Below are 15,181 nucleotides of genomic sequence, written 5' to 3' on the forward strand. Positions count from 1 at the left end.
TAATTATGAAATTAAAACAGAAGATCAATCAAGACTTTGTAAATATCTGCGTGACACGCGACAGTATATTCATCATGTGCTATAATTAATCCTCGTAATTACACTAGAAGTCGACCCTTTGTGAATTAGAGATTTACATTAATGATATTACGATTACGTAATGCAAGCGCGCGAAAATCATAAATGTTCATACAAAAAAATAAAATTTAAGGTATGTAAAAATAATGGATTTAATATTTTTGAAATATATGAAGAGCATTATTTGAGCTTGGATAAAAATTAGGAGGAAAATTTTAGATACTATATATATACAAAAGTTTTGGTATATTGCTGATTAAAACATCATAGCTTAGTCAGCCTGCTGAGAAAACTTACCTAAACTTGCCCAAATCTTACGTAAAAACGAGAGGTTTGCTTGAAGAGAACATTCATCCCGGCAATCTGTTGGAAGAATTTTTAGGTTGAAGAGCTGTTGAAAGTTTACAATAAACTAAGGGCAACTCAGAACTTAAAAGAGTCAATTGATCAATTGACAATTCATATCTCACATTCTATTTGCTGTTGATTGAAAAAAAAGACCTTTTTCTATTTGATTGAACTGCCGTTGGAGGGTTTCCCTGTTAATTACAGTGATAATTAATTGTACTGTTCAATTTGCAAAGCCTCCCAATAACCCGTATGTTTTAGTTGAAACAACATACCTAGTATTTGATAGTCAACAATGTCACAAACATTTGAATTGGATAATGAGTTGGTAAGTTATGCTTATGAGAATCTCAATGGAGTTCCAAAAGGTAATAAAGAATATGAGAAGATGATTTCTGGTGTAAAGACATTTGAATTTTTTTTATGACATGAATACTAATTTGAATCATCAGATATGATTCATATGATCCTCAATTATTAAAAGATCGTATCATGAGACGTGAAAAAGTGATTAAATATTCCTCTTTAGAATTAGGAAATCAAACTACTGAAGAATATATGAAATCAAGAATGATTACTTGAAACAAATCTTTGGGAAAATAAATGGAGAAAACATATTTGTTGAAGCCCCATTCTCTGTTGATTATGGTTATAATGTTGAAATTGGTGATAATTTTTATTCAAATTTTAACTTAACTATTTTGGATTGTTCAATAGTTAAAATAGGTAATGGTGTTGCATTTGGTCCAAATGTTGTTATAGTCGGTGCAACTCATCCAGTAGACCCAATTGAAAGAGTTGATAATTATGTTGAATGGGCAAGAAAGATTGAAATTGGTGATAAAGTTTGGATAGGTTCCAATGTAACAATCTTACCAGGTGTGACAATAGGTGAAGGAACAACTATTGGTGCTAATTCAGTCGTTAATAAAGATGTTCCCTCATTCTGTGTTGCAGTAGGTACTCCAGCTAGAATAGTGAAGAAATTACCAGGTTTTATAGAGTAATTATCGTCAATGTTTATGTGTTGTCTGATCTTGAGTGTAGATGTCTCAATTATTGTCTTTTTGTTCCTTTGACACCACAGTGTCATTGAGCCAATCTAGTACCTGTGACATTAATGAGGTTCAGACCTGACTATAGAACAGCAAATTCATTAAAATGCCTGCCAACTTTAGAAAACCCCATAATTCGTGTGTCAAGTTAATTTAATTCTAGTCTTCATGCTGAACAAGTAGCGATCGCCCAATCGGGAAAATGTGTATACATATTTTCCAAGATAACATAAATTTACAAGCTGATTTAAAGCAGGTATTTAATTTTATGAAAAGTACCTAGGCTATTTTAAACAAGACGAAATAATATACTCATTATATTTTATTGGTATATTGTCTACCAACTTAGAGTATTATTCACCTCTAAACCTTTCATGATTAGTCATTTTGTGTGGTATGATTACGAAAGCTTAGTCAGGATTGCCCTTTCCAGGTCAGAATCGTTTTCCCATCCACTGGATCCACTGGATTTGAAACGTCCCAAAGAGGTAATTGGTTTTATCAAAGTGAAGAAACATCAACTAAACAGCATAATGATTACAATAGAATACTTTGGACCTTCAAAGGACTTTACTTCCAAAGAATCAGAGAAAATAGATTCAATCACAACTCTAAAAGATCTTTATAATCATTTCGTTGAGAGTTATTCATTGGAATTTCAAAAATATGTTGAAGAAAATTGTGGTATAACTTTGAATTATGAATATATTGAAGAGAGGAATCATCCTGAAGAGATACGGATTGTACAAGGTGATGAGATTTGTATCATACCACCAGTGAGTTCAGGTTGAGTATATTGTTAAAGTATTCTACAAAGGTTTGGGGGAACAATCCTCACATCAAAAACATTTCATTACAGATTTGTTATAATACATATCAGCTCATTTATCATTAATATCACAACCTTAAATCACCAAAAGGATTGACCTGCACCTTGTTGAGGACCAGCATTTTGATTAAACATTACTGGTTGCTGTTGTAATTGTTGTATATTTTGTGGTTGTTGTCCTTGCATACCTTGGATTCCTGGTTGCTGTTGACCCTGTGCTGCAAATTGTCTCTTCAATTGTTCTTGTCTCAATAATAAAGTTCTTTTTTGTATTATTTGAACACCTTCTGGGAATAATTGTTGTAGTTTAACATATAAATCAGCCAATTCTGGTACATCATTTGGAGGACTTAATATTGTTGGGAATACATGTTTTGTTGCTACACCTCCATTATTAAATTTTTCTGATAATTCTCCAATACATGTAAGGTTTGCATGTAGTCTTTTCAACAAATTTTGATCATGATTTTGGGTGAACTTATGGAGCAATAACGTATTAATTGTGAGAAGAAGATTGATTCTCTGTTTGTCTATCTGGATATCACCATTGTTCTTATTATTATTACTATTATTCATGATTTTCTGCTTTGATTAACCAATTCAAAATACCTTGAACTTGTTTATTATTGGCTTCGTTTTTTTTCTCCCAAAAAGTATCAGCACATCCCGACACCAGTCGCGAAAAGAAAAATCAAAAAAAAAAATTGATCAAAAAATCAATCATCAAAAGATTAGACCAAAGAAGAGGAAAAACAGGTGTATTAATTATCAGATCCTATACAGGTTGTATTAGTATATTTTCATATTCTATTATATTGAAATAATGGCATCACCATCTACTGCCAATGACTTCAAATTATTGGGTAATACAGCTTTGAAAGAAAAAAAATATAATGAAGCAATTGATCATTATACAAAAGCAATTGAACTAGATTCAACAGATCCAATTTTTTATTCAAATAGAGCACATGTTGAAATTCAAATTGAATTATATGGTGCTGCAATTCAAGATGCAACTAAATCAATTGAATTAAATCCAAGTTATTTAAAAGCTTATTATCGTCGTGCAGTTGCCAAAAGTAGATTAATGAAATATAAAGAAGCTATAAATGATTTAAATATTTTATTAAAATTGAAACCTGATGATAAACCTTCAAAATTGTTATCCAATGAATTGAATAAATTGATTAGAAAGATTGCATTTGAAAAAGCTATTCAAGTCGATGAAGAAGATTTATTTGATTTAGATTTGAAAAATTTAACAATTGATGATAGTTATAACGGACCAAAATTTGAAATAAGTGAAAAACATTTAAATGAATTTGAAATTAATGATGAATTTATTAAACAATTGATTTCATTTTTTAAAAAAAATTCAAATTCAATATTACCAAAAAAATTAGTTTATGCATTATTAATTAATATTAATAAAATTTTACAAAAAGAACCAGCATTTAATGAAATTTCAATGGATAATAAAAATAAAAATTTTATAAATGTTGATAAATTTACAATTGTTGGTGATACTCATGGTCAATTTTTCGATTTAATTAATTTTTTCGAAACAAATGGATTTGTTAATGATAATCATGGATATTTATTTAATGGAGATTTTGTTGATAGAGGTAGTTGGTCATGTGAAGTTATAATATTGTTGTATTTTTTGAAGATATTATATCCAAATAAGATTTACTTGAATAGAGGAAATCATGAAACTTCAGATATGAATAAAGTTTATGGGTTTGAAGATGAATGTAAATATAAATATGGTGAAAAAATTTATAAAATGTTTGCTAAAACTTTTGAAATTTTACCATTAATTACATTATTAAATGATGATTATTTAATTATGCATGGTGGTATTTTTTCAAAACCTGATATAACATTAAATCATTTAAGAGAAACTATAGTTAAAAAACCAAATCCCAAAGAAGGTTTAGAAATGGAATTGTTATGGACAGATCCTCAAAAGGAAGATGGTTATGGAATGAGTAAAAGAGGTATTGGTATTCAATTTGGACCAGATATTACTAAAAAATTTGTTGAAATAAATAATTTGAAAGCAATCATAAGAAGTCATGAAGTTAGAATGGGAGGTTACGAAATTGAACATGATGGTAAATTAATCACCATTTTCAGTGCACCAAATTATTGTGATTCCACGGGTAATCAAGGTGCTATTATTAATGTTGATAAGAATAGTGAATTAACATTCAAGACATTTGAAGCAGTTGAACATCCACCAATGAAACCAATGGCTTATACTAATAGTTCATTTGGGTTCTAGGTTGCTATAATGTATGTTAGTTGTATAAATATAAAAATTTGCATGTGTTATTGATGGAACATGTACTTTCAAGCCTTTTTACTGGAGAACATTGACATGTATCGCACAAAAGACCGATCATCATGTCAAGATTGCACCGATAATTGAACATAAGCTTGTTGGGTTAATCTCTACCCCAGAATCCAAAACTGACCAGCATTGCAATGATCTTCCTAATGATCATTAACTAATTAACTCTTGGATTGATGGGTTTAATTTACACCATACAACTTGGTATTTATGCGATAACTTGATAACGAATCCATCGCTATGAAGAGTTGAGATGACTAAGCAGACCCACCTGTTGAGAAATTAGCGCTGGGGAAGTCAGACAGAAGGAGACCGACAAGAGCAACAACTAGATGAAGGCGAGATTGAGTGGATTAGAAAGGTATCATTCAATTGGAGGACATGAGGTTGTGAGGCTGACAAGTGGAAGTGGTGGTGGTTGAAGGTACTTGCTGGTGATAAAGTGGTGATGTTTTTGTTGGTGATTGATTGTTATTTGATGATGGTATTAACCAAGTGGCAACTATTTAAACCAGACCAATTGTCCCTTGATTTATAAGCTCTGTTCTTCTAATTCATCAACAATGTCTGTCTTCCCAGGTGTTGAAGAAATCTCTCCAGACTATCTGGAAACCGCTTATGACAAAAACATCCCTCAAGAACACATCTATGGCTCATTAAGACCTGATCCTGATAATATCAAACATCATGATGTTAATTCATTAGCTACTGGTTGGTTAGCTGAATTCAATAATGCATTAGCAACAATTAAGAAAGATCCATCTCAATTGGATAAGTTTTTATTATCCCATACTGTTTGGAAAGATCATTTATCTTTACAAATGGATCTACGTGATTTTATTGGTCCTGAAAAGATTAAAGAAATCTTGGTTGAAAATATTGACAAGATTAAAAATTTCCAATTTGATAAATTGGCTGATTATCGTTCTCCAACTGGTGTTCAATTGGTTAAAATTCATGAAGAAGGTTCAAATGGTGAAGTTCCAATTGAATGGATTCAATTATATTTAAAATATGAAACTGATTTCGGTATTGGTCGTGGTTCAATTAAATTGGTTAGTGTTGATTCTGAAGATGCTCCAATTGGTTTAAAAGCTCTAAGTATTTTCACAATTTTGGATGAATTTCAAGGAATCCCAGAACGTGTTGGTAAAAAAAGACCACAAGGTACAATCCACGGTGAAAATGTTTCAAGAAAAACTTGGTTAGAAAAAAGATTTGAAGAACAAGATTATAATGGTGATCATCAACCAACTGCTGTTGTTGTTGGTGGTGGTCAAGGTGGATTAACTATTGCTGCAAGATTGAAAACTTTTGGTTATAATGTTTTAATTGTTGAATCAAATTTAAACATTGGTGATAATTGGAGAAAACGTTATAAATTCTTATCATTACATGATCCTTTTTATTATCATAAATTACCTTATATCCATTCAGATACTTCACCAATTTATTCTTCAAAAGATCAATTTGCAAATTTCTTGGAATGTTATGCTAAAATGCTTGAATTAAACATTTGGACAAATACAACTGTTAATGGTGCTTCATTTAATGATTCAACTAAAAAATGGGAAGTTATTGTTTCAAATAATTCTACAAATGATACCCGGAAAATTTATCCATCCCATTTAGTCTTTTGTACAGGTCATTCAGGTGAACCAAACATGCCATCATTCCCAAATCAATCCAATTTCAAAGGTGAAATTGTTCATTCATCAAAACATACATCTGGAGCAAATTATGTTGGTAAAAATGCCCTAGTTGTTGGTGCTTGTAATTCTGCTCATGATATTTGTCAAGATTTTTATGAACAAGGTGTTAACGAAGTTACAATGTTGCAACGTTCCTCCACTTGTGTCATTTCATCAGATGATGGTGTTCGTGTCAATTGTGAAGGTGTTTTCGATAAAGATGGTCCTGATATCGATACTGCTGATTTATTACTACATGGTAATCCAATTTGGTTAACTAATGCAATTATGCAACAACAATATCGTACTTCTTCCAAATTGGATGCAAGATTATTGAAAGGTTTAGCTGAAAAGGGATTTAAAACAAATGCTGGTATGGGTGGTACTGGATTATTTGGGTTATATTATCGCCGTGGTTCAGGTTATTATATTGATGTTGGTTGTTCAGATTTAATCATCCAGGGCAAAGTTAAAGTTAAACATGGTACAATTAAAAAATTCTTGGAACATGGTGTTGAATTAAATGATGGTACTATTTTGGATAATTTAGATATTGTTGTTATGGCTACTGGTTATTCAAATATGAAGGAAACTGCAAGAAAAGTTTTCGGTGATGATGTTGGTGATAAATTGAAACCAATTTGGGGATTAGATGAAGAAGGTGAATTTAAAAGTATTTGGAGAGATTCTGGTCATGAAAATTTTTGGTTCCATGGTGGTAATTTAGCAATGGCTAGATATTATTCAAAAAGATTGGCTTTGCAAATTATTGCTAAAGAGGAGGGTATAGCTTGAGCTTTTCCTTTACTTATTTACTTATTTATTTATTTATTTATTTTATTTATTTTATTTTGAATCACTGGTTTGGTTCAGAATTACTTATTTATATTGTTTTTATAGTACGTTGCTTATGACTTTATGAATACATATATGATACTGTTGAATTGACCGTAACGTAATAGATTATATTTTCTACAATCATTTATCTCTAATCTAAGTTTGAAAGTTCATTTATCATTACAATATTGTTGTACTTCTTTCTGTTTTTTGTGAGCTTGAGATACTATAGAAATACACAAACTAGTACCCAGCTTTATATGAATACTACCTTTTTTTTTGTTCTTTTTCAGTACTAAACATCTTTATTATCAAAGAGTGTTTCTATTTTTTTGGATTTTTTTAATTTTTTTATCATGAATAAATTGAATAGCTGTAGAGACATTCTGTCTAAACTTTCCGTAACTGTTGAATAAATAAAGGAATACCAAAAACCAGTGGTATTGAAAAATAATGAAGCAAAAAAACCCGAATATTGAGTCTTTCTTCAAAAGAATAATTATGAAAATCAAAAAAACCAAAAAACATTAAGATAACAAAAAAACACACACACACACACAGCAAAAGGTTGGAACCCTTTTCTCTCTATTCTTTCTCTCTCCAGGCATCAATCCATTCCAAAGACAGCCTCCTGTTCATCCTCCACTATAGCATTTTCCAAATTTTCTTTATTAGACTTGGTTTCATAACTAATACTACCATTTTTTTTACCATTTTGTTGTTGACCACCTCTTGGAACATCCAGAAATCCACCAGTACTAATAACTTTAGCAGGAGAATTTGTACCATTCAATCCACTCGGTGGAATTTGACTTATTGAACCGTTTCTATTCTTCAATTCTTTTAAATACGGTGAAGGAGAATTTGAAGATCTATCTCCATCTTCATCTTCATCGTCTTCATCATCTTCGTCATCATCACTATTATGTTCAGTATATTTTGGATTGAATTTGATCTCTTCATCTTCTTTAATAACTTGTTCAGTCAATGGACTTGGACTAACTTCATTCATACTAACTAAAATACTAGCAGCTTCTAATAATTGAACTTGTTGATGTTTCGAAATTAATAATTTTTTAGTAACATTCCATTCTGGTGTATGTTCCCAAAGATGTTTAGCTAAGGATGAAATATGCTTATAACCTTTCCCACATGCTTCACATTTCAGTTCTTCTTTTAAACGACCAGATTCACCTTCACTTATTCTTCTAACGACAAACTCTCTAGATAATACTGGAACTGAACTTGACAGTTGTTGTTGATTAGTTTGACCATTGGCATGATGATGGTGATGGTGGTGGTGATGATGAGGGTGTTGTTGATGTGCTGGTATATGTATATTTGAAGAAGAAGGTGGTGATAAAGGTGAATGTGAATGAGATACTGAATTGTGACGTGAAGGTATCGTATATGGTGCAGTTGCAACAGACGCTCTTCTTGACAAGTGATTGTTTGGATTGTGACTATGTTGATATGAAGAAGTCATTTTTTATGAGTTATTGAGTTCTCCTTTTGTTTATTGTAGTGTCACGCACTGTTGTAAAGTTTTCAAAACAGGTTCTGTTGTTGAAGCCCGCTATACTTCTTTTGTTACCGTGTGACAAGGTGAAGATGGTGGAAATTCTTCTATTTGGTATGAATAAATGAGTCTTTTAGGAATAGTATGGGTATCTGATTCTAACAAGACCGTTCTATATGGATTATTGAGTGGAGTAGTGGCTGATGAGTTGGTTGAATTGTCAAAATGTTTTGTAGTAGGTGATTTTGGTCTAAATTTTTTTTTTTGTTTGGGATTTTTTTTTTTCGAGTTTTTTTTTTTTTTTTTTTGAACAAAAAACACTAAAAAAAAGCTGGTTGCACGTGACCTGATTGTGTTGGGAACAATAGGGAAAAGAGATGGTAATGACTGGGTTTTTGGAGGTGAAGGTGGCAGAGGTTGAATTTGAAGGAGAATATATGTTCTATGTAGAATTACTATGTGATTTGGTGGTTTTGTTGTCGGTTTCAGAGCGTAGAGCCTCACCTTTTCAATTGGCCGGATAAACATCGACTTCGATTCTTCAATTGAGCAATCGTCAAATTGAACTGTGAAGTTTGGAAATTTCATGGTTTGGAGAGGCAGAAAAAGTGTTAGGGCTCAAGGTTATTCAAGTGATGAAAGCTTATTACATTAGTTTAATCTGTGGTGCTATTCTTTTTAGTCTTCTACCAAAGTCACCAATTAGTTGATCTTCACGAGAGGTGTCAAACAAGCATTGGACGCGTGCAACTGATCACCATGAACTACAATGCTGAAAGAATCACATCTCCTTACAAACAACTACTTCAACGTCTTCACCTACTATAAACAATCCCAACGGTCCTTATAGATCTCTTTGGGTCCAACGACCATCCACTAAAATTAAATTTCGACAGTTGAAGCTAGTTTGCTATTGTTCGCGTCGTGCATCGACGACAATAAGATGAAATTCTGTCAGACGACTTAAAATAGAAACGGAGAGGAAGTAGTCACAACATAATAACACTAGTCTTTAGTTTTATATAACCTGATTTCTATCATTATCAATCAAATATTACCTACAATCCTCACCCTTTTCCTTTATCTTTCCAAACTTCAAAACGCAAAAAGCGGCATTAAAAACTTTTTTTCGAGATGCTCCGCTTATCGCTGTCAGAAAAAACACTCTGCCGGATATTGGCGCCATGTGCTACACACTATTGTGTACAAGTCGTTAAAAGATTCATTAATAGTCTATAAATTCCCTAATACATTACTCCATCTTCATCTCCTTCCTCACTCTCACTCACAGACCATGATCCATAATCTGGTCTATAATCATCTTCCTCACATGCAGCCAAAAAATCAAATATATGTTGATGAGAATGTCCATGAGCATGTTGGCGACTTCTCTTTCTCTCTTTACCACCTTCCAAATTACCAGTGCTCTTGTTGAAAATCCGATCCAAATCAATCAAATCTTTATTTTTGGAACTCTTGGTTGGAACTGATGATGCTTCTTCTAAATTAATCACATAAACTTTCCCCTTGTAGTATCTAAGGATTTCTAATGTTAATTTAGTACGAGGATGGAAACTAACACCATATTCATGAATCTTGCTCAATGTCTCTTTGGCTAATTGATAATGTTCTTCATTTTTAAAGTCAACAGGTGTCATATCTTGGAAATTTGGTGAAATTGGTTCGTAAATCATATAAAATCCATCAGTTTTAAAATGTAATTCATCGTCATTATAAGCCTTATCTTCCAAATATCCATAATCAATGATTTTAGCGATAACATCACCTTGCAACCCAACCAGTTTTTCATAAACTTCAACATTTGACAACCATCTAAAATACGATTGGTCCGGTTTAACTAATCCTAAAATTGAATCAAATGAAGCTTTAGATTTCTTACTTTCAATTGAACGATAATATTCATCAAATTCAAAATGATCAGAATCATATTGTGCATCATAAATGGATAATAACACTTCTTTACCCTTCTTATTAGCACCAGCTTTATCAAAATTCAATTGAGAATAATGTAATTTATCCTGGAATAGTTTTTTCAAATCAACACTCAAAGTTTGACATGACCATTCATACCCAATTGCAATGAATTTAATTAAAGATTTCTCTAAATCAACTTTTTGTTTTTGCAGTTGTATCCCTGTTGGTGTACTATATGTAAATGGACTAAATTTTAACCTTTTACGATTATTACTCTTGGTGACAACATGTGAATGTGATTCAGTTTTTTTGAAAAGTTCCCAATCTTTAATCACTTTTTTATTCAATGTTTCCATTTCTTTAAGATTTTTTTTATAACTTGTTGGTGAAACGTTGAAGAATGATGCAATGATTGACCTTATTGTTAAATTTTCATCAATATTTCCACTTTTTTCAAAATTTGAAAAACTAAAATGACGAACTTTAACTTTTGAAATCAATCTTTTAACATCTTCAATTTCACCATCTTTGACATCTTCAATTTCAAAAACAGAGATCCAATAATAATCAGTGATTATGAATCTATTAGTCTTTGAATTCAAACAAATTGAAACACATTTTGTAAAATATTTTAAAAAATTATCAATTTTAGTTGAATTTGTACCAATCAACTCTTGATTTGCAAAATTTTGCTTTTTACTATTGAAATAAAGTTCATAACCTTCACCAATACCTAAATTCATATTAACCAATTCAACATGGACTAGTAAAGCATTCAAAAATTTCGTATCTTCATCACTTATACCAAATGCAAATGGAGATGTTGCAACGGATCCAATTGATTTTAATGAAATATTATCCATGGAGTTCAATATTGGATGATATGAAGAATCTGTATCATTGAAAAATTTCCTTAGTTTGGCACTATTCTTGAAGATGAATTTTTCATAAATTTGTAAAATTGTTTGGAATATACGTTCTTGGAACACATCATAAAATTCACCATTATGAATTGTGAAATAGTTTTGATATTCAACAGGATTTTGAAATGTTATTAAATCTCTAATGTATTGTAATGATTCTGTTGCTTTAATTTCATTTTTGGATTGGAACAATGATTTGAAAAATTTTGAAATAAATTTTAAAACAAATTCTTCATTAGCAAATTCATAACTTTCATCTATATCTGGTTTGAAAAAAGGATATGATTCATAAATCATATCAGGTTTCCCAGGTAGATAGGAATGATCATGAACCCTTTCAACACGTTCTTTTTTAAATTTATAACCAATTTCATTCCCAATCTTTGTATCACGTTCCAATACACCATCATTTGGTTTGAAAATCCTAGTATTTAAAACTTCACATTCATCATCCAATAATTCAAAAGGATTGGCATCATGATAAACAATATATGGTAAATCTAGTTGGAAAAATTTTTTCAATGCAGATTTGAAGTCAGTTTCATTAAATTTTGAATCTTGATCACGAATCTTTTGAAACTGTCCTTCAAGGTTATATGTACAAAAAACTATTTCTTCATCCTCATCTTCTGGATCTAATGAAATAGCAACGAGCTTCCTATCAACCATAATTAAATCAATCTCTTGGTTAGGTTGTGGCAATTACTTTTAAGGTATAAACAACTATCTTTCTAATCAAGTCTTTAATTTTTTTTTCTTGCATATTGCTTACGTAGTTTTGGAAAAAAAGAAAAACGAGGGTAAATCTAATCACGTGAAATTGCCCTCGAATATATAACCTCTAAATCGTAATAAGCATTTTAAACCTACAATTTAGTACATTTTAATTCCTATTTTTCATTATAATTCAAAAATTATAGTTGTAACAAGCATCAAAGAACTCAAACTCCAATTTACACATATCAACAAAGATTTGTTCACATGTTTCATCACCAACTCTATCAACTTCATCTTTTAAGAATTTAACCCATGTACTAAAACCTTCACCACTATGTAAATCAATCCATTCTTTATGTTTCCATTCAATATTTGCAGGGATAATACCTTGATCAATGGCATCATCTGCCCATTTCAAATAAACTTCCTCCATCAAATAATGTGCAGTAACTAATTGTTTATAAGAATAATTGTTTGAAACTAAAAGGTTTCTAAGATATGCAACATAAGTTTCAACTTGTGGTAATAAGACAGATTGGTCAATTTTGGTATGTTCTGATAGTTGTTTAATACATATTTGGAAATAATCATTTTCATCATTTGCGAAAAAACCAATTTGTTTAGCTAGTGTAATTTGTTCAGGATCTGAATCACATAATGAAGCTAATTTACAAGTTAATCTGATACCAACTTGGAAGAATTTCAGATCTTGAATTAAATATAATAACAGTTTATCATCTGGTAATGTCCCTTTACATAACTCTGTGGTGAATGAATGCGTTGTTGCCTTTGTGAATATATCACTGTATTTATCTAAAAGATATTGACTGAACGTGGACATTATGGATGTAGAGATTTAACTTGAGCTGATGGGTTCTAATGTTTAAATGAGGGTCCTTGGGCGATCAATTGGTTTTAAATACTCTTGAAAAGACAACCACCTGTTTTGACTGGCTGAATCAACATGCTCTTAGAAAGTTCACATGTGCGGGTATAAATCATTGGTGGGATCTTTGAACAATAACAAAACGTTTTTAGATCGATGACTTAACGTAGAAGTAGCTTATAAAAATATATCAAACTGATTGAAATCGATTGATAATGGTCACTGAAATAGTCGGAAAGTCAGAGCAGTCCATTTCTTGAAGATTTCAGCTTTGAACAGAATGCTTTTATTGGGTATTCTTTTCTTCTTCACATGACTTCAAAAATACACAATCAATGAGAGCCTCATACATCTCCTTTCAAATTGGCAATATCTTCAAGCTTGAACATCATTTCCATGAGAATAAATGCCGATATTCACCTTCAAAATGTTGACAAATCTCAAAATTTGACTTATTCCATTTTTTAACTATTCTGATTACATAACATTCACACAAATTTACAAAGTTGGAAATTTCAACACCATTTGAAGAAGAAAAATCAACAAAACAAATCATCAAGAACAGATCATATTAGCTAGGAAGAATAATTAGCTCTTTCATTGTCACAATGGTTGTTGATACAGAATATTACGATATCTTACAGATATCAACAGATGCCACAGCTGCAGATATAAAGAAAGCATACCGTAAAAGATCAGTCAAAGATCATCCTGATAAGAACCCAAATGATCCAAATGCAACTGAAAAGTTTCAAGCTATATCACAAGCTTATCAAGGTATGTATCATTATCAATTCCATAAGTTTTCGTGATCACTAACTTGTTTTTCTTTAGTGTTGAGTAATGAGGAACTTAGAGCCAAGTATGATAAATTTGGTAAAGAGTCAGCTGTGCCTAATGAAGGGTTTGAAGATGCTGGTGAATATTTCGCCATGATATTTGGTGGTGAAGCTTTCGTATCTTATATTGGTGAATTGAGTTTGATCAAAGATTTATCTAAAAGTGCTGAAATAAATGAAGAGGAAGAGAAGGAACAAGAAGAGAAGGAACAAGAAGAGAAGGAAAGATTAGAGGAAGAGGCAAAGAAGAAAGCTGATGAAACGATAAATAAAGAAAGCCATTCTAGTACTGAAAGCAAGAAACAAAAAATAGACACAGAGACCAAATCCACAGCTAAAGAATCCTCATCATCTAAAGAACCTTTGAGATTACTACACCATAGTGATAAAACTAAACAAGAAACAACAAGTGCCACATCTGATGAACCTGAAGAGAAGAAAAAATCCAAGCTAGAGGAACACGAAGAAGAAGTTCGTCAAAAGAAAGAAGAAACGGTGAATACATTAGCCAAGAAATTGATTGAAAGATTATCTGTATTGACAGAATCATCCTATGATCAAGCTTGTAAAGATTCTTTTCAAGCCAAATTTGAAATCGAAGCCAATACACTGAAGATGGAATCTTTTGGCTTAGACATCTTGCATACAATTGGTGGTATTTATGTTACAAAAGGTGAAATATTTTTAAATTCTCAACAATTCTTAGGTATACCTGGGTTCTTCTCATCAGTAAAAGCTAAAGGTGGGATAGTGATGGATACTTTCAGAACCGTTTCAAGTGCGCTTGATGCTCAATCCACCATGCAAGAGTTACAGAAGCTACAAGAGTTGAAAAACAGTACTGATGTCCTTAAAGATGAAAAAACTGGTGAAGAAATACCAAAACCAACAGATGAAGAATTAGCAGAACTAGAGAAGATAGTAATGGGTAAAGTTCTAAGTGCAGCTTGGCATGGGTCTAAGTATGAAATTCAATCGACTCTTAGAGAGGTTTGTGATAAAGTTTTAAAAGATGAGACTGAAACAAAGAAAGTAAGAGCAAGAAGAGCCGAAAGTTTGATCTTATTAGGAAAAGTGTTTTTGAATGCTAAAAGAAGTAAAGTTGAACAAGAAGAAGCTCAAATATTTGAAGAACTAGTTGCAGAAGCTACAAAGAAGAAACAACATA

The 15,181-nt window shown here is 31.4% G+C and overlaps 8 protein-coding genes across 8 annotated transcripts; 4 read left to right on the top strand and 4 right to left on the bottom strand.

Moving 5' to 3' along the window:
• Positions 1-2,391: 2,391 nt before the first annotated feature.
• Positions 2,392-2,886, bottom strand: WICANDRAFT_77359 (uncharacterized protein; the record flags this gene model as incomplete). Its single annotated transcript, XM_019184543.1, has 1 exon — positions 2,392-2,886. One exon carries the CDS (start codon positions 2,884-2,886, stop codon positions 2,392-2,394), a length of 495 nt encoding a protein of 164 aa, XP_019039887.1.
• A 247-nt stretch (positions 2,887-3,133) lies between these two features.
• Positions 3,134-3,337, top strand: WICANDRAFT_28188 (uncharacterized protein; the record flags this gene model as incomplete). Its single annotated transcript, XM_019181458.1, has 1 exon — positions 3,134-3,337. A coding segment is annotated over one exon (204 nt), but the record flags the coding sequence as incomplete, so codon positions are not given.
• An 18-nt stretch (positions 3,338-3,355) lies between these two features.
• PPT1 (protein serine/threonine phosphatase) lies at positions 3,356-4,597 on the top strand (the record flags this gene model as incomplete). The annotated part of the gene is made up of 1 exon (XM_019180779.2): positions 3,356-4,597. A coding segment is annotated over one exon (1,242 nt), but the record flags the coding sequence as incomplete, so codon positions are not given.
• A 632-nt stretch (positions 4,598-5,229) lies between these two features.
• WICANDRAFT_28511 (uncharacterized protein) lies at positions 5,230-7,152 on the top strand (the record flags this gene model as incomplete). Its single annotated transcript, XM_019181497.1, has 1 exon — positions 5,230-7,152. The coding sequence occupies one exon, from the start codon at positions 5,230-5,232 to the stop codon at positions 7,150-7,152; it is 1,923 nt and encodes a 640-aa protein (XP_019039890.1).
• Positions 7,153-7,801: 649 nt separating this feature from the next.
• On the bottom strand, positions 7,802-8,680 carry WICANDRAFT_61251 (uncharacterized protein; the record flags this gene model as incomplete). Its single annotated transcript, XM_019183142.1, has 1 exon — positions 7,802-8,680. One exon carries the CDS (start codon positions 8,678-8,680, stop codon positions 7,802-7,804), a length of 879 nt encoding a protein of 292 aa, XP_019039891.1.
• A 1,277-nt stretch (positions 8,681-9,957) lies between these two features.
• Positions 9,958-12,240, bottom strand: WICANDRAFT_61252 (uncharacterized protein; the record flags this gene model as incomplete). Its single annotated transcript, XM_019183143.1, has 1 exon — positions 9,958-12,240. One exon carries the CDS (start codon positions 12,238-12,240, stop codon positions 9,958-9,960), a length of 2,283 nt encoding a protein of 760 aa, XP_019039892.1.
• Positions 12,241-12,478: 238 nt separating this feature from the next.
• Positions 12,479-13,129, bottom strand: PET18 (Pet18p; the record flags this gene model as incomplete). Its single annotated transcript, XM_019181581.1, has 1 exon — positions 12,479-13,129. The coding sequence occupies one exon, from the start codon at positions 13,127-13,129 to the stop codon at positions 12,479-12,481; it is 651 nt and encodes a 216-aa protein (XP_019039893.1).
• A 166-nt stretch (positions 13,130-13,295) lies between these two features.
• Positions 13,296-15,171, top strand: DJP1 (Djp1p; the record flags this gene model as incomplete). Its single annotated transcript, XM_019182550.1, has 3 exons — positions 13,296-13,951; positions 14,009-14,299; positions 14,414-15,171. Coding segments are annotated over exons 1-3 (1,218 nt in total), but the record flags the coding sequence as incomplete, so codon positions are not given.
• Between the last annotated feature and the right edge of the window lie 10 nt (positions 15,172-15,181).

Source organism: Wickerhamomyces anomalus (genome assembly GCF_001661255.1).
Source record: "Wickerhamomyces anomalus NRRL Y-366-8 unplaced genomic scaffold WICANscaffold_2, whole genome shotgun sequence".
NCBI lineage: Eukaryota > Fungi > Ascomycota > Saccharomycetes > Phaffomycetales > Wickerhamomycetaceae > Hansenula > Hansenula anomala.